This window comes from Ornithodoros turicata, unplaced genomic scaffold (genome assembly GCF_037126465.1).
Source record: "Ornithodoros turicata isolate Travis unplaced genomic scaffold, ASM3712646v1 ctg00000946.1, whole genome shotgun sequence".
NCBI classification, from domain to species: Eukaryota; Metazoa; Arthropoda; class Arachnida; order Ixodida; family Argasidae; genus Ornithodoros; species Ornithodoros turicata.
Genome location: NW_026999422.1, coordinates 143,943 through 165,591, shown reverse-complemented (window position 1 = coordinate 165,591; position 21,649 = coordinate 143,943). Strand labels below are relative to the sequence as shown.

At 46.0% G+C, this 21,649-nt stretch overlaps 1 protein-coding gene across 2 annotated transcripts; it reads left to right on the top strand.

Annotated features, from left to right (window-relative positions):
- Positions 1-6,948: 6,948 nt before the first annotated feature.
- Positions 6,949-21,513, top strand: LOC135375816 (uncharacterized). 2 transcript variants are annotated; one of them, XM_064608463.1, is made up of 5 exons: positions 6,949-7,002; positions 15,441-15,586; positions 15,742-15,824; positions 18,580-18,663; positions 21,278-21,513. In XM_064608463.1, the coding sequence occupies exons 2-5, from the start codon at positions 15,483-15,485 to the stop codon at positions 21,406-21,408; spliced, it is 402 nt and encodes a 133-aa protein (XP_064464533.1). In that variant the 5' UTR covers positions 6,949-7,002; positions 15,441-15,482; the 3' UTR covers positions 21,409-21,513. The 2 variants fall into 2 exon arrangements, with proteins under 2 accessions (XP_064464533.1, XP_064464532.1); XM_064608462.1 differs by lacking the exon at positions 6,949-7,002 and adding an exon at positions 11,876-12,081.
- Positions 21,514-21,649: the final 136 nt, after the last annotated feature.

Here is a 21,649-nt window from a genome sequence, read left to right as displayed (position 1 = left end):
GTCATGAATTACACTCACCAGCTCACTTGTTTTTAGCAATTCTTTCACTGGGTCATCGTCACCAGAAACTCCATATATACATATACAATAAAGCCTCGTGCATGTATACGTGCACAACCTTTGGTTCCGTACGTATATTTAACAAAAAAGTTATAGACGTACGTCTGTTTGAACGAGGTGGACATATGATAGCTGATTCCAAATATAAGTAGTCGAGAAGTTCGCTCACGCTGCATGGCTGTTCCCGAAAATGCTTCGAAATAATCGGTACTGCGTTGTCCAATAGCTGTTTATTCTGTGTTCATGGTAGCGCCGTGAACATTCGGCACGCGGGGAACACAACCAAAGGTTCCAGGAAAGAGCAACTATTTGTGAGTTGAACCATAAAACAGTTTGCGTTTCTTTTAAATGTACCGTTATTATTGTTCAACTGTCATCAATTCTAACGACGAACGTTTTGTTAAGTCCTCATTGAATTCGATAAGCACCCTGCGAATTAATCTTTGCCTCGTTCTCGTTAAGCCTGATTTTTCTCAGAATGAAATTTATACTTTGGCACCACCAGTGCACCAGAGAAGCACACTAAACACCCTAACAAACAGCGTCATTCGCGACATACACACGTTCTGCATATGCACATCGTGCCGCCCATCGTACACGTGTTTCAGCAACTTTTTTTGAAAGAATTTGTCGATCTTTTCGACTTTTTTCTATCCCTAAAACAGATGATAAATGATAACGCCACACCAAGTTAGCCAGCGTAGACTGAGTGTCGTCTGCTAGGGAGCGGCCGTGCGTTGAAAAGGTCGTCACTAGCGGATCTGACACACAAGGTTTGCAGCGTCACCTGGCTCAGCGCAACAGGCCTATGGCAAGCGGAGGTCATTGTAATGTAACGTTCTGGAATTTCAGGGTCTCTCTCCCTAATCTCTTCCTACACTAGTGTGGTGGTACGTGAAGCTCTGGAGGTTTAGTGAGTCATGGGGAAGTCCCATGTAATGTTCTTCCACAGTCGGGTCAACGTCTTCCCGGGCGATAAATACACTAGACCGATAAATACCGGCGATGCGTGCCAGTCCTGTGGCCGGCACAACCCCGAAAGCAGGGCGTATCTCTCAGTGTTAACAAGCATCATTTGTATTCGCTGTCTTGTCTTTCTTATTTACAGGTGACATGCCACAGCACTATGACTTCGTGATTGCATATATTGAATGTGGCCAGTGCGCCGTCTCGGTGTTACCTACAATTAGCCGTAAGTGACGCTTTTCTCTTTACATCAAAAATTGGAAAATCCAGCGATCCAGTGAAAATCGATTGAAGCACAGTCTTCGGGTCAGCAGCTGCCAATTTTTCGGACAGAGACGTTTGTTCGTCAATCGGGCAAAGTATAGTCCATCTGGAGATAGCAATGTTTCGAAGGAAACTCTTCTTCGTCCAGTAGGCGAATAACCTTCTTTGCTCGGAATGTTCCTAGTTCTCAAAATGATGCTCCTACTTCAACTCCCTCTCTAGAACACGGTACCTTTCCGATGCGATTCTTGATGCCCTAGGAGAAAACTGTGTAATTCGCACATGGAGCACACTTTGTGCTACTAGCACTCTCATGGAATGCATTCGAAGCATTACTACAGAAGAGGTTGACAAGAGAAACGATACGGCTTCACATTTTCCCATGAAGGGCCAATAGGGGAACCACTGTTCTTACATCCGAAATACCAGCGGCATGTCCGTGCGGCGTCACGCTCGTTGGTGGTATTCAAGGTGGTCCTGAGGACTGGGAGGTGGGGCTCTGTGCTGTCTGAGGTTTTTCTTGGGTTTTCCGAGGACTTCCCAAAAGGATGTCGCACAATTACCTCTGAAGCTGGCCCAGGACGCATTCTAGCCCCCCGCTCCTTCCTGCTGTCCTCTGTCCATATCAGCACGCCGCCTATTGCTGCAGTGGCTTCGTGGCGGTAACACATAATAACAAAAAAAGAAGAAGAAAAAAACACGCATGATATTTAAGGACGCGATGGTTGCCGCTGCACTGGACATACACAAAAGATGAGCGAATGGGGAAATTTACTATGCAAGTAAAAGCTTAGATTCTGGCTCAAAAACGAAGTCATGCCACGGTCACAATCTTACGTGTAACGTCATGGCACCATTATCATTACTCAACAACTGAGCCTTCATCCTCAAACACTGAAAATACATACACTGCCCATAGATACATTTACAGATGAACACATGGGAATGTGACAAGGTAGGTACAATGAATAGTGAATGGTATGTGTTCCTGGAAGTCAAGGAAACGCCTCTTTCTGCATCAACAGGCCTGGGCAAAAGTTTACGGAACACTAACGGCGAGCGTCTTCTACAGCTCGACACCATAGCAGCAGGCGGAAGCGCTTGACTGGAGCTCGTTAACTCGTTCAGAAAGGAGAGCGAGTGCGCTGGTTGCGACACACCACTGTAGTTTTAGCATCACTTCTACACGCTCACGAAGAGGTTTGGACTGTTCCCCAATGACACCACGTGATCGGAAGCTTGACACAGAGCTTCCCAATATCGTTGCAATAACAAGGGTGGGTCAAGGTGTCACCGTATTAGCGTGTGCTGCTCTTATTACAAAGCCGAGACGGCAGACGAGGCCTGATTCACTCACCAGTCTGATCAAGTCAACGGGCCATCCACCGAGCGCTTCTGCCCACCGCCAGGGGTACATAGTGAAGCATAAAGACCGGACAGACGTGCACGTGTTCCGTGAAGTTCTGTCCAAACCTGTACACTGTCCGTTTGTGAATTAGACGCGCGGTTACGTCATTGGTTTGTCTTTTTGGTTAAGATGGTTCCTTTTTGTCTCTTTTTATTATAGCGGACGCCTGTGCAATGTCCGTGAATAACCTGGACGTCCCTCCGAGTCGCTGCTGTCTCTTTACATATGCGCTCTTGTGTGGAAGCACCAAGATCCCAAACTACGAAAAGGACAAGTGTGCCAACGCGTAAACCATTACATTCTATTCAGGTCTGCAAGCAGTTTACGTGCGTTTCGCCCACGTGAAGCATAAAACTTGAAACTACAAAATAAGTCTCCTGCCTTCAGAATGCTGCCTAAGGCATGCCAAATTTTGAGAACCAATATATGTCACAGTGTGCGAGTTGTATGCCACCCCTCCGGCAACGTTGATCCTCCAAAGTCCATTTTTGTCTCCTCACGACAGCTGCTGGTATAGTCTTCCAACATGGTCAGGAGAGCATATAACAATGTCAACAACACTGGCTCAGAGCATTTATGTATACAGAGGGGATACCTAATTTTATTTTTAAATTTTTATTTTTTACAAATTTGTTGATGACAGCAGCAGAGATGTAGTTTTTGCAGTTGAGCTATGTGGCATTGCTGTCGAAGAGGGTATGTAACTACAAGATGACAGATGTAACACATGTAACACATGTAACACAAGGTAACATATGTATTGGCATGTATTAGACAGGTTATGCCTACAATTAATTAACTCTTTCATTTGCAAATTTCATGCTAACAGGAGATAGACTAATGGGAGACAATCCTCGTTGAAAACAACTTTATCATGCCATGAAATAGCTATCCAGCCCACTTGCAAAGAAGCAACAACGATAGTTCTTAGCTGTATTGTGCATTGGCAGTGTCACCACTCTTCCTTCATTGGAGCTATTCAGGCACAATGTGGTCTTAATCTGAAGCACAAAAAAAAAGGTTACCAGATGCCCCAGTGTGTGTCCTACAACCTCCTGAAACCTAAGTATCAATGTGCCTTGACTTCTGGGAAAGAAGGGTATGCCGATGCATGTTCTCTACAAGTCCAATCTTGAGCTATTGAAGAGCACTGCAGGCAGGACGCAGATATTACACCTACAATGTCAACCAGCTCCTCGTGTGCGTTTGCTTCCCCGGAGGCAAATATCGAAAGAGCGGCACGGATATCTCACGTCACCTCTATTTCTACCGCTGATCTTCATTGAGTCCTGTTGGCTCTACTCACTTTATTCTGTTGCCCGCTGGATCATCAATAGTGACTCAAAGTGTGCATTACACACTCCGGCTTCCATGTTCACGATGGGGTCTCTGGCATCAACTGTACAAGATTTCTTGCGCACATACCATACTGCAGCTTTAAAAGGTTACATCATCCAATTGCAGTGGACCCAAAATCACTGTGGTGCTTGAAGCGATATCAGGCTGAGAACCGTGCTGCGAGCGCTTCAACTCAGGCACGTCCAACAGGTGCCCATTTATTTCACCAATGGTGATGCGGGGTGAATGTTGAGCGAACTCGAGCAACAAATGTTCAGCACCTCCTGGCTAATCGGACCCACTCAGGATTCACTTCCTTACAAGGTCGACCCAGAGTTATGCTTTCGAGTACCATCTTACTTCACACGACAAATGACGTCCGTTATTTATGGCTCAATGTATAGCGTGCAGCGCACGTCCTCTCTTCAAACTGGGTGAGCGTGACTCTCTGAACTGCAGTGAGCTTCGTGATGTAGAGGATGCACAACACATCCTTCTCAGGTGTCGGAAATACATTGACACTCGAAGGGTATTAGAGGCGAGCCTGTCTCCGTGTGGACTCCTGAGGGGATACTACTGTACTGTACTGTACTGTAGGGGACAATGTTGCCTAAAATCTCCAAGTGCTGCAAGACTATTTCTTTCGAGTAGTAAACACGTGCTGCATCTCGTCCACCTCCAAATTCAAAGGCACAACACTTTCAAGCACAACCGAGGTAATACAGAACTGCGAAGTAGTGACAGGCGATTTTAGCTAACTGTGTCACGCATAGTACAACCGGCTTATTTAGTTACATTAAAGACACCCATTGGGGTTTTACATAACGAAGGGGCAAAAAACTGAACGTTATGCCATTGCGACAAACCATTACATACCGTAAACAACAGCAATAGTAACAGGTTGAACACAGACATAATAAGAATAGGCTACATTACTCACAAAATATATCAAACGGAAAGAGAAGCAATGATGATGGTGCGTGGCTGGAGTGATAGAAGGAACGAGAGAGAATTGTACTGGCATGGGTGTGACCGCTTGATGCAGAGCGTTATACAATGCGTTATGTTATGTAAAGTTGAGTAATGGCAGCCTCAAAATGAGCAGCATCATGAATATAGACAAGAGATTCACGCCGGGTGGTTCCAGTCGCGAATCGTCTTAAGAAAGAAAGAGAGCATGAAAACATTTTTGGCTACAGTGCAGAATTTTGATCTTGTCGGCATGGTCATGGCGCAAAGAAATGTTCAAACATGGCGACAGTTCTGAGGATGGTCCCGGATCTGAAAAAGCATTGCAGAACCTCCTCGCAAAGCAATGAGCCCTGTTAGTAGTAGGCACTGACCGCTGGCTGCTGCCAACACCCAGGGGATGTGGACTCTATTACATTTGCAGTTAATTAGGAGTTAGGACCCCCACAGTAATTGGGACCATCAGGGGAGTCAGCACACCAATTGGGGAGCATCTAACTCGTGTCCATACCACCCTGTGTGTTGCCGGGAACCAGTCGTGATAAAAAAGAAAAAATAGATAAGAATAGAGTGGAGGGAAACAATTTATTCGAAAATCAACGATGCCGCATCGAAGGAATGTCAATAGAGCAGTGACCTCCATGTTCTTTGTTGACTGTCTGTAGTTACAGAGATCGACGACAGGTGGCTGCCTAGCTGCAAGGCATCACGCCACCGTCATGGCTCTATGCCTGAAAGACAGAGAACAACAAAACACTACTAGCGGATAAAAATTGCAACATCCCTTCACCTTGCATCCCCTCGGCACAGTAGGGATAACATCTGTGGTCTGGGATCCGCGGTGGCGCCACTCACCAAACGCCAGTCGATGCTGGCCCCCTGTGGGGTACTCCCAATGAAAACATGTCATCTGTTGCGAATCACGGCCAACGGCAATGGTCTTGACCAAACTGTTGACCCCATTGATCTTGAGCTCACGAAAGAATATGGTTTAGTATGGATAAAATAATGGCATTACGGGAGAGGTGATTTGCATAAACTTCAATTCACAAAAAGTGTTAATCTTGCTTTCTTGAGGAATATTGTGGTTTCACAGGGGTGTTATGCCTGTAGATGGATGTTCTCTGCTTTGGGGTGTTACGCGATGAATCAGTGTATAATCTCATGCGTCAAGTTGCTATTTTGCATTATGTAAAACTGTAGTAAAACCTGTTTGAATAAACACTTTACTTGGTGTGATTTACACTTTTTCAAAAACCTTCTGGTTTTTGTTATATGCAAGGGGAACGGATGAGTAGTCTGTACACACCAGCAATTCATGTGGGCAGTGTACTGAATACAGGGTGTTCCAGTAACTGTGTGAAAAGAAAAAACATCGACGAACGTATGCTGCGGAGAACCATGCGTTCTTCTGTGCCTTCATGATTAGCGGGTATGTTTCAGAACAGCCAGTATGTTTCAACCAACATGCTGTTTTTGTTTTATCTCTGCTATGCGATCAACAACATTTATTCATAGGGAGCTTCTGCCATAAGTAATTTATGAAATCTTTTTCCTTCCTCCTATCACTGCACCTTTCACACACACTTTTTGCGGTAACCAAGCGATTTCCGGCGATCTCTGCAAGTCAAAAGTACCCCAGGTGTCCAAATTATCCGCATTCCTACACTGCGACATATGCAACATGTTGCCACACTGCGCAGACAAACCTTACGTGTAACATCACGGCAGGGTGTTGAACCGAACCCGAACTGAAAACTGTACCCAAAACATTATTTTTCCTGGAAACGAATCCGAACCAAGATTTTCATGACACTGTTGAACCCGAACAAAAGCAGAACCATAAAAAATAATAGCAGTAACCAGTTCGGGCATAAAAGAAGTCAGCATATAGGTGTCCCTCTCAATCCCCAAATGAAGACACATTGGTATCATCATCACGTGTACCTATCGTGGATTTAAGAAATTTTCACCTAGCAGTCAAATGAGGACGTACAGTAAGTATACCTTCAGCGTCATTTTAACACATTGTAGCGCAGTTGTTCTGGTCAGCGCCGCGGCGAGCGCCCCACGCATGTGCTGTGGCGTCTACTCTTTAGAGACAAGGCACCACACGGGAGAATGAAACAGGAATGAAGCGGCCTAGCTATGTAGCTCTATAGGACGAAGATGTGAATAAGTAGGCGCCCAACATTTTCCTTCACAAGTGAGCCGTAAAAATTGAACCAGTCGGAAACATGAAAAGTGAAGAAGGAGCTGCGCAGAACGGTGCCTCTTTGATTGGTCATGGTTTGAAAAGTAAATGTGGTTCTGCTTATTGGTAGTGCAATTATGTCATGACACATTGCCTTTGTGTTGTGGATTAACTAGTACACTGCTTATCTTTCCAAATGTGCCACGACTCTAATGTTGAATTCCAATGGCAGATTCGGAGCGCCTCCGGAGCAAGTTCTGTTGCTCTGCCGAGAGCAAGTCTGTTCGATTGGCAGATTGGGAACAGTTCTTGAGTCTTCCAATGGGAGCTTTGGAGCGGCATTCGAGTCAAGGTCGCTCCAGGGAGCAACCCAGACTGCTCCGCCAAAATAAGCAGATTCAACCGGAACTCTATGTGACGTGTCACTTGTGCTTCCTATTTCCTGTCTCTCCAACATGCCCGCTTAGCAACGCGTCATCGCTGTGACTAGTATTTCGCGTCGTACGTTGGAGATTTTGTTTCATGAAGGAAACGATAAGCCAGACTTTACCAGGGCAGCGTTAGGAGATTAGAAGGACCTTAATGTTGCGAAACATGGCGTTATAATGGAACATGAGCATCTTCTTCTTCTTCTTCCTCCGTCTCTGGCCGCCATCCACCAAGGGAGATTGGCCAGAACTAAACTCCAAGTTGGGCGCAAGTGCTCCATTCGCAGATTCGGATCACTTGCTCTAGGCCAGACCAAGCCACTCCATTGCAGAGTCTGCCACTTGCTCCGACTCTGCCATTCGAATTCAACATAAGAATTTGCGGGGGCCCCACCTTGGGGGGGGGGGGGGGGCCCTCATATTCTTCGAGTGGCGCTTCACAACTTTAATTGTAGGATAGATTGGACCTCTACTAGAGATGATAACCATAGGCAGATCTGCACTTTCTGGACAGTATAACCACTGATCTCTATGTATAAAGGCTGGACCGCGCATAGGAGAGGGGCGCGTGAGAGAGTGGTGCGGCAGCCGGCGGCCATGTTGGAGGGCCCACTGGCGCCGGCTGCTCCCATAGGAAACAATGGGAGCGATTTGATTTTGAGTATTTATTGCGCTTTAAACGCTCGTCATTTCCGATTCGCAGGCATATTTCTTAGGAATCAGTGTGCTGATGTATTCCAAACCTGCTTCAGCCGTGTTCCTGTAGTTTTTAATGGTGATTGCCTTCTATTTCTTCTCCGCTGCCTGTGTTCCGAATAGGGGGTCGTAACTGTCGTGCACAAGGCGCATACGCATGAAGGTGAATTTGGTGAATGTCAACCTATAAAATTCATTATTGCTCAGAAAGGTTTCACACTGTTTGTTAATGTAAGGTACTTCCGTTTTTATGTGTTTTGTTTGTTTTCGTTTGTTGTTCGGTTTTCGTGTGGTGTTCCGCGGTTCTCGTTCGTTATTATGGTTTGGTATTGTACGGTTCCCGTTCGACTTTTCCCATTATCGTATTATGTTCTACGAGTGTCTCTGTGTGTGTTCTGCGATAAGACCTCGATCCTTATTCTGAAGAGGCTCATTATTTTATTCACCACATCACCACCAGCAATGGGGTGGAGTAGAGACCCTGGCGATGAAACTCCTCATTCCTCATCTTACAATAACGTTATTGTCACGAGTGCTTTGCAGTTGTTCAGTTGTCAGCGTATTTCATTACAGAAATTCGAAGCGCTGTGCACGAAAGAGCATGCACATGCATGACTTATCACACACGCTGTAGGAGCGACTGCACATACGAGGCTAACACAGCAGTTTATTTACTTCCACCGTACCTCACAAATTAAAAGAACAGTGGAACAAATTGGCATATTGGCGCAGGTTCTGCATCCGCTTCTTCTGCACAGCTGAGCGACTGTGAGGGAAACCTGCACGCACAAGCGCATTGTTTATAGAAAATACATGGTCTTGAGATTTGTAGGAGCAGCCACACATACTTTCTCAGTACGTAATGGCACCAGCGAAGTAGGAATGCAAACAAGTCCGAGTTGTCAGATGCATGCGATACGAATAAACAGACTTTTCCTCAAAATAAAGAGCTTACCTGTGAAAAATTACTTTCTCTGTCCGTGTGAAGTGTACTCAAAGCTGCAACAAACTGGCATGACACGCCCTTTAGTTTAAAGTAAATTTTAAAAAATACGGGCAGCCCCGCTTGAACTAAATGCAGACGACAGAATGCGTTGGGCCCACCAATATGGCGGCCGGTGACCACGCTGTGGAGCACCCTATGCGCGATCCAGCCTATACTATAGAGATCAGTGAATATAACACCTTGCGGTAAGCTGGCTGGGAGTGGAGTGGGGGCGAGGGGTCGCTCTTCTTTCGATGGGGTTGTTTCGGAAAGGCGTGCCTTTTCCTTGTCACAGAAAGACGTGCGCCCTGCGTTTTCCCCAAATCAGAAGTAATAAGGGTCTTAGTGTGCAACGGTCCCAAGCAGCACAATGCACTGAATGGTTGAGTGCAATGGGGGTGAACAGTATGTGTCTTAAGAGTGTTCTCTTGTTTCATGGGTCTGTTCAAGACATTCCACCTAAGTGTCCACCCCCATTGCACCCGACTTTCAGTACATTGTGCTGCAAAGGGTTCAACGCATCATGTCGTGAAGCTCTCCACTGTTATCACTCGCCGTGCCCTGTAGCATAATATGTTGCCGGAACGTTGCGGTAATATTTTACTCAAATGCTGCAAACGCGTTGGTAATGTCCTTTTCAAAATCTGTTGCAGCAACAGTGCTGGAAAATATTTCCGCAACATTGTGACAGCACCCGAACCATGTTTCCCAAATACAAATGCAATGTTGAGGCAACATTTCCGTCATGTTTCCACCATATTGTGACACTGTTACAGCGATATTCCTCAACATATACATAATGCTGAGGCAATGCTAGGGACGTTTCCGCTGCATTATGACTAGGGTTTGTGATTTTCGGCAATTTCGTTCTACCTAATTCGGGGGCGTTTATCGGCATTTGTATGGTTCAGTGAAAATCGTATTATTTTTAAAGCTATATTCTGCCCAGAAAATAAATGCTCGAACTCGAGCATCTACTCAATTGTACATGGAGGTCTTGCTGGCTTGACCGTGTTTTAACGGGCCCGAGCAACGGAAACAAGGGTGAGTCTAAGTCGTTACTGGAGCGGTGTAGCCAGAAGACTCCAAAGAGTACAAAGTCGAGCTAGAAGGCTTGGGGGACAGTGATCGGCTATAGGAGTTCTGAACGTTCCCTTCGGATGCTGCATGATGCATCCTTGAAATTAACCCATCTATCTATAAGGACTCAAGTGTACCCTGCAAATTCCTGACATTGTGGGTGAAACGCTGCGTCTGCGTTGCAGGAACGTAAGACATACATTGCCTTGATATTGCATTTGCACTGAGCTAATGTGACTGTAATTTCATCCCAGTGTTGCAGAAATACAACGCAAATACTGCCTCCACGTTACATTTGCGTTGGAGAAATATTTCTGTAACGTTGTCTACGTGGCAGAAACATGGCACCAATGTTGCTTCCATATTTTATTTACTTTGATGGAAATTAGCTGTGATGCTGTCTCAATGTGTTGTAGCAGCATAACACATTGCCTCAATACTGTATTGGTATTGGGAAGGTTTTGCTACAACGTTGCCTCAATGCTGCAGCAGCATAACACAAATGTTGCCTTCATGTTTTGTTTGCTCTTACGGAATATAGCCGTGACGCTGTCTCAATTTTCCAGCAACATAGCGCAGACGTTACCTCCATATATATATATATATATATATATATATTTTTTTTGTATTGAAGGAATTGGGTGCGAAGTTGTCTCAATGTTGTGGAAATGTTCTCCAGCACCTTTGCTGAAAAAAAAAAAATTCACGCTGGCAGTACCCACGTTTGTGGAATGTTTGATGTAATAATTTTTACTACGGTCTTGCAAAATACTGTGGGACTATAGGGTAGTCAGGTGCATAGATGAGTAATATTGCTTGAAGGTGACTGGAGAACGTTCCGACACTGTTCCCTAGCAACACTGGTAAAACACTGCACTGCCACGTTGCAGGAACATCGTAACATAGATATTAATGTGGGCCCACTTTTGAGAATATTAATATTAATGTTAACGAATGTTGCAAAACGTTCCTCCACATTGGACAACATTGGCAATGTTTCTTCAAGGTCGCGACGACAATGCGTGCTACTATAGGGTTGCTGTCTGTGCGTCATGGAAACTCCAATGATCATCACTTTGCTGTAGATGCTGGAAGACGACTGACATCGCGAGTATGCGGAGTATGCGGGAATCATCAATGATATCTGTCTGCGCATTCCAGAGGCGTATGTAGGGCAGAAGCGAAACTACGATATCGCACGCACAACAGCTCGTTGTTTCATGCTTCCCTGGCACGCGGTCTTTTAAATAGAGCGCAGCTGGAACGAGAACCCAAGTAGCGCAGCGTACCAAAAGCGCGGGTGCATAGGGGTGGCCGGGTAGATTAATATTGTTTGTTTTCATGGGCAGCTCTGCGAAATCAAGCACCGCACTGATAGGTTACCTGCCAACCATCCCCTGTGTACTGGAACTTTCTGTGCTTGGGAAGCAGCGACAGCACTGACCTCAAATCACGAGGACGTGCCAGGTCGGCAAAACAGGTTTTTGCTCAGTTATCTACACCTGAGCGGCACGTGTTGCTTCCCCCCTCCCAGAAAACAAATATAAAATCTGTGCTGAACACCCAAAACTGCAACCTATATACCATGCAATCGGTGGCTTACCCTTTCGCGCTACTCTGCGCGCTACTGAGCGCGCCGGGATCGCTGGCTTCAATCAATCCAATCCTCGAGGAGTATCAAGACATTGGAGAAGTAAGTAGATGTAAGAAAATGACTCTATCTTTGTTCATTGCACCAATCGCAACTATAGACGCGGGACACCGTTATCTACGACTATAGGGACGATATTATGCAGCAAAAAGACATGGACACACATAGAGGAAGACGCAACACGGTGACTGAAAACTCACAACGGAAGATTTATTATTTGTCTATTAAGGAGAACAACGTGAAAGGTGAATAAATCTACAGTTGTGAGTTTGCAGTCATCGTGTTGTGTCTGCCTCCATGTCTGCCCCTGTCTTTTTCCTGCATAATATCTACAATGTCACGTTACCAACAACTGGACTATCAACAGTGCTATAGGAACATCGTTATATTTTTGATCTGGAGATCATCGCGTGGTCTTCTAAAGCTATACGGACGGACCTATACGACAGCTGGACCGATAAAGCTCTCGCCTTAATAAATATGTACTCCCGATCAAGCATGAAAAATTAAAGTGTATTCTGTAGCAAGACACTATGGTTTTGAGGAGGACTACAACAACAACAACAACAACAACATAGATGAATGGATAATGATGATGATGTGGGATGTTTCCCTGCGTTGAGTGCAGGACCCTACCCCATTCCAAAAAGGAGGAGGAGGATTTTGAGGAGGAGCATAAAAAAGAAGTTCGGGAATTGTGTGACGTTTATGGGGAGCTCCCGGGAACCGACGCGCTGCATATGGTCGACCGTTCGATCGATCGGTCGGTCGGTTCGTGGTGGAGCGGCAAGGAGTCCGTCGGAGCCAGGCTAGAAAGCGTTTTCGTGAACCGGAGAGCGAAACTGCAACGATACATTTGACGCCATATCCTTCGTCAAAAATAGAAGAGAGAGAAGCAGCATTACGGCGGAAGTTATTGAGAGTTGAAAGACGGGCGTGTTCGTACGGGGAATCTTCCTTGACTTAAAACGGAAACCTGGGGTAGTTGGTACATACATCCAATCAACAACCAGCGCCAAAACACAGTACAAAGAGAAACACGACAACACAACGCTGATGTTTGTGTTGCGTTGTGTTGTCATGTTTCTCTTTGTACTGTGTTTTTGGCGCTGGTTGTAGAATGGATACCCGTCTGGAATGTGTGGGAGTTTCCGGGAACTGGTCCAGGAAGGAGTGGTACAATCGGTTGGGAGAGACCGGCGCTGTGCGCATGCGCAATATCTAGTACTGATTATCCTGCGGGCGCGGGAACCTTCCCGAACGTTTCGGAGCACGTTCTGTTCGCTTCCGATCGTTCGTAAAGGGAAGGAATTGGCAAATCGAGGTTTGACCGTAAATATATTGGCAAGTAGATTAATCGCAAATACAATATCCAGTAAGTCTGTTTCTAGCTATTAATTTTTTTTTTCAGTTGTTACCATTGGTATATGGGGAATGTATTTTCTGATGGAATGGGGTAAGCCAGGTACGCGCTTTCTGTTCCTTAAAAAAAAAAAAAAAAAAAGAGAGAGAGAGAAGGAGAATAGAAACGAAAACGTTCCCTCTGCGGATTTCGGAGTTCAATTCAGAGAGTTCTTGAAAAAAAAAAAGATCAACGTGCTTCTACATCATGGCAAAAGTTAGCGGAAGATAAACACTGTTGACCCCATAATTTTAAGGCAAGTAGATTTTTTACTATTATGAAGATGATGTGTCACCGTCCTCATCGTCATGGGCAAGTTTTTCGAACTGGCTGCGCTGAGTGTTCGTCCTTTGTACCTCTCCGAGAACACGCTCGTCATTACGGCTGGTGGAAGTGCGATCTCTCAGCATCTCTTCCTTTGCATCACGACATCTCGAGTGCATCTCATTGCATCGCGAGTTGCTCGTCAGGAAGAATATAAAAAAGCAAAATTTAGGAACATCCATTGGTGGATCCTTTGGAAATGCGTTAGCATAAACATTTCGTTCGTTTTTGTGCTTCCTTCTCTCTGTTTTGCTTGTTTTCTTTGATTGCTTGTTGTGCTTCCTCCTTTCTCTTTTGCTTCTTTTTCTGGTTCCTTTTTTTCTTTCCTCTTTCTTTTTGGTTCACTCTTTTGCTTCCTCTTTTCTCTTTTGTGCCTTATCTCTGGTTCTTTCTTTTCCTTCCTCGTTTTGCGTTTTAGGGTTCGTGTTATCTTGTGAGACTGGAAGCCTTTCACATCCAAGCGGCAAAATGTACTGAAAGTCGAGTGCAATAGGGGTGGACGGTATGTGTCTTATCAATGTTCTTTAGTTTCACAAGTCTGTTCAAGGCCTTCCACCTGCCCGTCCACCCCTATTGCACTCGACTTTCAGTACACTGTGCTGTTCGGGATATCGCGTTGAAGTCTCCTACCACGACGACCAAATTCCTGAGTAAGCATAATGGAGTCCGTCGTGTGGTTTACAACGGTTGCCGCTTGCCCGTGTGTAATCCCTGGCTGGATGTACACAGTAACGACGTTGAGATCTACGGCACAAGGCTCACCGTATTCGTGAACGTTGCTGCGAATCTCTGTAACGCTGATGCCACCCTTAGCGCAGATGGCAACTCCGGCCTTTCGGTTTCCCGGACGTCTGCCCTCAGTCATGTAGGAGATGCCCTTGATTTGGATGGGCACATCAGGATCCATCGCATTCTCTGAGACTCTAAAGTCGCAGACGCAGCCTGAGTCAAAAAAGATAACACCAATCGCTTGTTGCGAGTGAGTGAATGAGAGCCAAGAGGAAGTGGCCCAAAGGCGATTGACCACGGGTCATTGTGGGACGGATGGAGAACCCTAGGCGACTAGAAGCGATGCAGAGATGAACGAAATCACAGCGTGAAGAGTGGCAGCGGGTGCACTGTTGATGGAACAGCGGCCAAACGAAAGGATGTCAGGAAGGGAGGGAGCGATACAGTAAGCGCGGAAAAGAGCAAAAAAAAAAAAAAGAAATTGCCGGTGAATTAAGGCATAGCGCGGACACGGTAGGAAAAAGTGCTCGGCAATCTCCACACACAAGCCGTTGACGCAGCATGGACTTGGCTCCAGGCGGGCGCGGGTGGAGATACAAGTTAAGCGGGGGAACATCGGAGCGGAGCAGAGTGAGGAGGCACTCGATGTGCCAGAAAGGCGCGAAAAGAAGGGAGTGTCGTTTCCCGCAGTCTTCGTTGTTGTCGTTCAAGCTGCTCAGAGTTGGTAGTGGTGTCTTTGTCGTCGTCTTTTGCCTTCTCGTCTGTCCGCACATCGACACCGCCGTTTTTCCTTTGACACGAGCCTTCTAACGCTGACGCATTAAAATATGGGAATATTTCATATTCTCTTCACGGTAGAGGATGAATGCGAAAGAAAGAAGACAACTAACATAACTAACTGAAAACCACACGCACTCGACGTACTCACGTTGGCTATCTCTTGCAGTGCTTCAAGACTCCGGTAACATATTACCTGTCATACGCCAACATGGAGCACCCGCTCCTCCCGCCATGCACTCATAACCGACAACTCTGCCTCGGAAACAACGGCGAGGCACCGTTCGAAATGCGTTCCCTGAAAGATGGCAAACCGTAAGTACACCCCTCCAGGAACTTTTTCTGTTAATATGGTGTGCAACTGGTAACTTTGCATCAGGCTGTGAAGTTACCAGCAGTTACCAGTCAAGCATCGTTGTAAGTGAGAAAGACAGCGTAACCGAGCGTTCTTGATTTGTCTGGCGTTTCAGAACGCGGAGACTAACAATATTCCGACTAGCCAGGTCACCATGCTACAATGTGTCGAACATTGTGCGCGCCCCACTGGATGACAGTAAGTACAACTTCTCATCGTACACTCTAAGAAAAAAGGAGTAGAACGGGGAGTAATTGCAGCTTCTACTCCCCTAGTCTGCAGTTACTTCCCATTTTAGTCCCTTAACCAGACATTTAGTCTCGACATTTACTCCCCAGGACTGCAAAGTATCACTAGACTTCGCGAATTGTCTCCTGAATGCAACAGTCTACGTAAATATGTGCACTTGGTCAATTTGGACGACATAAGGCTCTATAACTCGTAGCAAGACAACGTAGCAATTTTCCTGCCACTCAAAGTAAGAAACAGTTAGAGCATCTTTCTTCGCAAATTGTGCCCTATGTATGGCGCAAGATTTTATATCACTCGATATATCATGGTTGACGTTCGGTTGATACGGTTCAAGGTATTTTCCTGCAAGCACACGCATTATGTACTTGGGACTCTTACAACAGCGCGTGAAATGCAGAGCACACTCTTTGACATTCATTTGCTCCCGTGCATTTACTCCCGAAAGGGGCTATTTTTTGTGGCAATGCATTTAGTCCCCAAATGGAGTAAAAGTTCTCCTTTTTTTTCTTGGAGTGTATGGTTCACCACGCGTATCTCAGATTCAGTGGGAAGTCCCACTGCTCTTGCTTTAGGTGGGCCATTGTACGACCTCAGTGTATCAAACGTTAGTGAGCCGTGTAGCTGTAACGAAAGCAGAAGCAACACAAAAGCGCTAATTTCCATTGCATGTGATGCGATTTTAACTTTTTAAAATGGTAACGGACTCGATGATACTTTATTCGCGTATTGACACAGTGACACGATTATGATAACCTTGCATGCCTTGCATGAACCTTGCATGAACGTCTTGCAATATCTAAGGTTTCTTCACGTTCGGTGATGGAAATGCTAACGCCAGAGATGAGGAACCGAGCGGAGTGTTGCCATACGGGGATATGGGTCAAGGTGAAACATGGACCCGGGAACGTGAATAAGCAAGCATGGGATGGAGTCCTTATTGTGCTGCCAACAGCGTCTGCAGGAAAGACGAAGAGAACAGTTTTGGGGAAGAGAATGGGGGGAGGGGGGATATGTCTATTACAAAAAAAAAGAGAGGTAGGTAAAAAGGAAAGGTCAGCCAGGCAGAAGCAGACTTGCTATTCCTTGTAAAAAAAAGAAAAAAAAAACAGAACCAGAAAAGGAGAAAGACGCAAGCGGCACATGGGGAGCAGGGAGTATGAGTACACGATCGCTCAGAGGCAGTCCAGGAGTCACCCAGGAAGCATATTAGCGCTCTGGTAATAGCCCATTGCTTCTGCCCTACGGGGCCCAGTAGAGGGTGGCCAGAGAGAGGTCTCTGTGCCCCAGAGCAGATAGGCGGTGCGTGAGTGCGGTCCGAGGAGCGGCATATCTTGGGCAGGTCAAGAGTAAATGGTGGGTGTCGGCGTCGGTGGAGCAGGAGGGGCACGCCGGAGAGGGACGCTGCTTGATCTTGAACAGGAACGATGGAGTACAGTTCATTTCACTCTGCATTTTTACTTGGATTCTTGATCTCAGTTAGAACCGAGAAAAAAAAAAAAAAGAAACGTGCGTGGGTTTCTGCCGAGTGCGCGCAATCGACGAGCGAGCCATGACATGAACGGACGGATGCGAATATTGCTTCCTTTACTCGTTATATGAAAGGTGGCGATTCAAATTCAGCGAAAATGGGCATCTCGGAGAGCTTGAGAGATCCTATAACAATGGCAAGGATTCCGAGAACACGATTACATTTTACGAAAGATGCAGGGTCTTTTGTAGTCTGGGGACCATCGGTAGAAGTTTTCATACATTACGAAAATTTACTACATTGATATGATGGTACGTACAATGAAACGAGTGAATAACAGTGGTTTATACAATGAAACAGTGAAGAACAGTGCCGCATACAATGAACGAGTGAAACTATAAGAAATGTGCAATTAAAAATGAAGAAAACCTGTACAGCACTGAAGTTGGAGACGGACGCTATTAACACACACGGAGGTAGTGATCACGTAATATAAAACTCAGAAGGAAAGCTAAGACCAGCTATCATTTGATGTTTGGACACTATACGGGGATCACTCGCAAGACAATTCAAAGGCACGTGATAAATATCAAATAATCTTTCACGGTGAAAACGTTCGTGGCGAGCCACGCCAATGAGAAGGCAGAGGGGGCCATGTGATGCAACGTGCGGGTCAGGAAGTTTCGCACGATACCGCCAGGTGAGGCGACTGGAAGTTCGGGAAAGTACCTCGAGCACCTCACCACTGGCCTGTTACGAGCCCGCAAAAGAACGTGCAAGCCTAAAAACCTAACCAAAGCGGCAGAGCCGATGCGTCGTCGGTCGCGGGGCGGCATGGAGGGAACCTCACTCTAACGGACACCGATCTGCTAAACGAGGCACCGCACTGCAAGACACGTGACAGCCATCATCATTTCAGTGCATCGTGCTGCTCGGGAAAGTGCAAACAATAAAATGGATAACATAGCGAAAACACGCATTCAGGTCTGCATGCATGCAGTACGGGCTACACGTCATGGCCAGCACCATCTAAATTTTGGTTGTTGGGTTGAGGGTTTGTGTGTTGCCACGACAGGTCATTGCACTATTACACTGTATGTGGTGTGTAGACGATATAAAGTTACATACATGCGTCCCAGTCCTGTGGCCGGCACAACCCCGAAAGCAGGGCATGACTCTCTCAGTGTTAATAATTACGATTTTTATTTGCTTTTTCGTCTTTCATATTTACAGGTGACAATCCAGACTTCTTTGACTTCGTGATTTCATATGTTGAATGTGGCCGGTGCGTCGTCACGATGTTACCTACAATTAGCCGTAAGTGATGCTTTTCCCTCTGCATCGAAAAGTGGAAAATCCAGTGGCGAATCCGGTGACAACCGATTGAAGAGAAAGCCTCGGGTCAGAAGCTGCCGATATTTCGGACATTGACGGTTGTTCGTCTGCCCTGCGAAGTATAGTCTGTCGCGAGATATCAAATTACGAACAAAAACTCTTCTTCGTTCAGTAGACGTCCAGTAGACGAAGAGCCGTCTTGGTTCGAAGTATTGGTAGCTCTCGACATGATGCTTCTACTTCAACTCACTCTCCACAACACGGTACCTTTCTGATGCGACTCAGAATACCATGCCAGCAAACTATGTAACGCGCACATGGAGTACACTTTGTTCCTGAACGCTTCTAGCACTCTCATGGAATGCATGCGTAGCACTACTACACAATGGGTTGACAAGAGAAATGATTACGGCTTCACAGTTTCCCATGAAGGGCCAATAAAGCAACCGCTGTTCGTATAACCAAAATCATAGATTGAGAAGTTACCCGCCAAAAAGAACTCGTTACAAGTTAACTTACCGTGTGAAAAATGTATTTAAGTTAATAACGAAGTTCTTCAGCCTGAAATATAACTCGCAGTTACTGAGTTACTTAAAAAAATAACGAGTTACTTCCAAGTTACTTCGGACACAAAATATCATTACGCAGGTGCAGTGCGCATGAGCAGTTCAGTTAGACCTTTAGTTGTTTGCGGAGGAGTACAACACGATTAGAACGTTTTCGTTTATGTCCAACAATAGACATCTCTGTGTTTGTAAACAAATGGCGTAAATGTAAAATGTTCGACAAAATGTAAAATGTAAATAATGTTCGACAGCGTCACAAATTTGGTAGAATTGAACTACGCTCGAAGCTAAAGGTAAACAAGGCCGCGCCTGAAAGCCACGGTCTTGAAGGGATTACGATATGGTCCCTTAAAGGGACGCGACCCTTGCCGCGTCCCGCAGTATCCTTGGTCCTGCTTCTCTTTCAACGGGAGGCAGAGAACAAGTGCCCGTTCGTGGAACCCAGCCCTCTCCTTCCGATTTGTTTCGGCTTCAGTCTGTCTACCAATGTCATGATGACGTTTCTCTGGTAGAGGTCTACTCGAACGCTTTGCATCTTACTCCCTGTGGGTGCACAATGGTTCAGCTTCATTTAAATGGCAGCGGTTCTTACTTCCTGAACAAAATACTGTCATTGATTGAATATCACGTGTCATGGCAAAAAATGCCATGAAGGGACCGGAGAGAAAGCAAGAAAATATGTGCACCTAAATGAAAAGCGAATTAAAAGTAATTTGGAACTTAACTTACTTGGCAAAGTTACCTGAAAAAGAACGAGTTCCTCTGAAAGTTGCCACGGCGCAAAAGTACCGAGTTAAGTTACAGGTTACAAAAAAAGGAACTTTGTTAAAGTAACGAGTTACCTCGAACTGTGACCAAAATACCAGTGGCATGGCAGGGCGGGGTTAAGGCGTCCCTCTCATTGGTGGTAGCCAAGGACGTGCTGAAGACTGGAAGGTGGTGGGTTCGAATTCTACCACCGTCTGTGCTGTCCCTGGGTTTTCCGATGACTTTCCAGAAGAATGTCCCTCCGAAGTTGGCCCAGGACGCATACTAACCCTCCCCTGTCCACACTCCTTCCTACTGTCCTCTCTCCATCTGTCCATATCTGTACACCGCTCATTGTCACAATGGCTTCGCGGCGCTAACACGTAAGAAAAAGAAAGCCGCCAGGGTTGCCGCTGCACACATAGACATATACCTAAAGGACGAGTGAATGGTGTAATCTACTATGCAAGTAAAGGCTTACATTCTGGTTCGAAAACGAACGCATGCAACGGCCATTTTGGGCCATGACAGATTAGAACAACAACTGAGCCTTCATCTTCAAACACTGAGGTCTGCTGTCTTTAGCCGACTAGGTACTTTTATGTCTACACTTTTGTGTGGCGCACGCTTTTTTGATGACAGGTTTGCCCATAGCTGCATTTACAGATGTGCAAATGAGAATGGTACAATGAATGGTGAATGGTACGTGTTCCTCAGACTCGAGGACATTCCTCTTTCTGCATTTACAAGCATGGACAAAAGAACACGAGGGCGGCGTGCGTATTCTTCAGCGCGACTCCATAGCGGCAGAAGGAAGCGCTTGACTGGAGATCTCGTTCAGAGGGGTGGACGAGTGCTGTGGTTGCGACACACCTGGGTAGTTTCGGCATCACTTCTATATGCTCGCGAAGAGGTTTTGGACTATTCCCCAACGACACCACGTGATAGGAAGATTGACCCAGAGCTTCCAGTTATCGTTGCGATAACAAGGATGAGTCAAGATGGCACCATATTAGCGTGTGCTGCTCTTCTCACAAATCCCAGACGCCAGACAAGATCCGATTCGCTCAACCCTCTGATCAAGTGAACGGGCCATCCACAGAGCGCTTGAGTCCATCGCTAGGGGCACACAGTGAAGCATAAGCATCCAAAGACAGGACGAGGGACAGAGGCTCGCGCGTTCCGTGAAGTTTTGTCCAGACCTGTACGTTGTAGTGCGATAACTTTTTCATTGGTTTCTCTTTTTGGTTAAGATGATTCCTTTTTGTCTCTCTTTATTATAGCGGACACCTGTGCAATGTTCGTGACTAACCCGGACGTCCCTCCGAGTCGCTGCTGTCTCTTTACGTATGCGCTCCTGTGTGGAAGCACCAAGATCCCAAGCTACGAAAAGGACAAATGCGCCAATGTGTAAACCGTTACATTGCGTACATGTCTGCAAGCAGTTCACGTATGTTTGGCCCGCGTGAAGCTTAAAGCTTGCAACCTACCAAATAAATCTCGTGTCTTCAGAACGCTACCTAAAGCATGATTAATTTCGAGATGTATGATGTCACACTGTGCGCGTTATATGCCACCCGTCTGGCAACATTGCTCCTCCAAGTTCTATTTTCGTCCCCTCCCGGGAGCTGCTGGTAGTCTTCCAACGTGGTCAG

What these genes read in the sequence shown, in the direction of transcription:
- LOC135375816 (XM_064608462.1), top strand. Translation starts at nt 11,974, where the DNA reads ATGCAATCGGTGGCTTACCCTTTCGCGCTACTCTGCGCGCTACTGAGC. An exon ending in TCCCTGAAAGATGGCAAACC is followed by an intron (nt 15,587 to 15,741) that starts GTAAGTACACCC and finishes CTGGCGTTTCAG; the next exon opens with AACGCGGAGACTAACAATAT. An exon ending in GCGCGCCCCACTGGATGACA is followed by an intron (nt 15,825 to 18,579) that starts GTAAGTACAACT and finishes TCATATTTACAG; the next exon opens with GTGACAATCCAGACTTCTTT.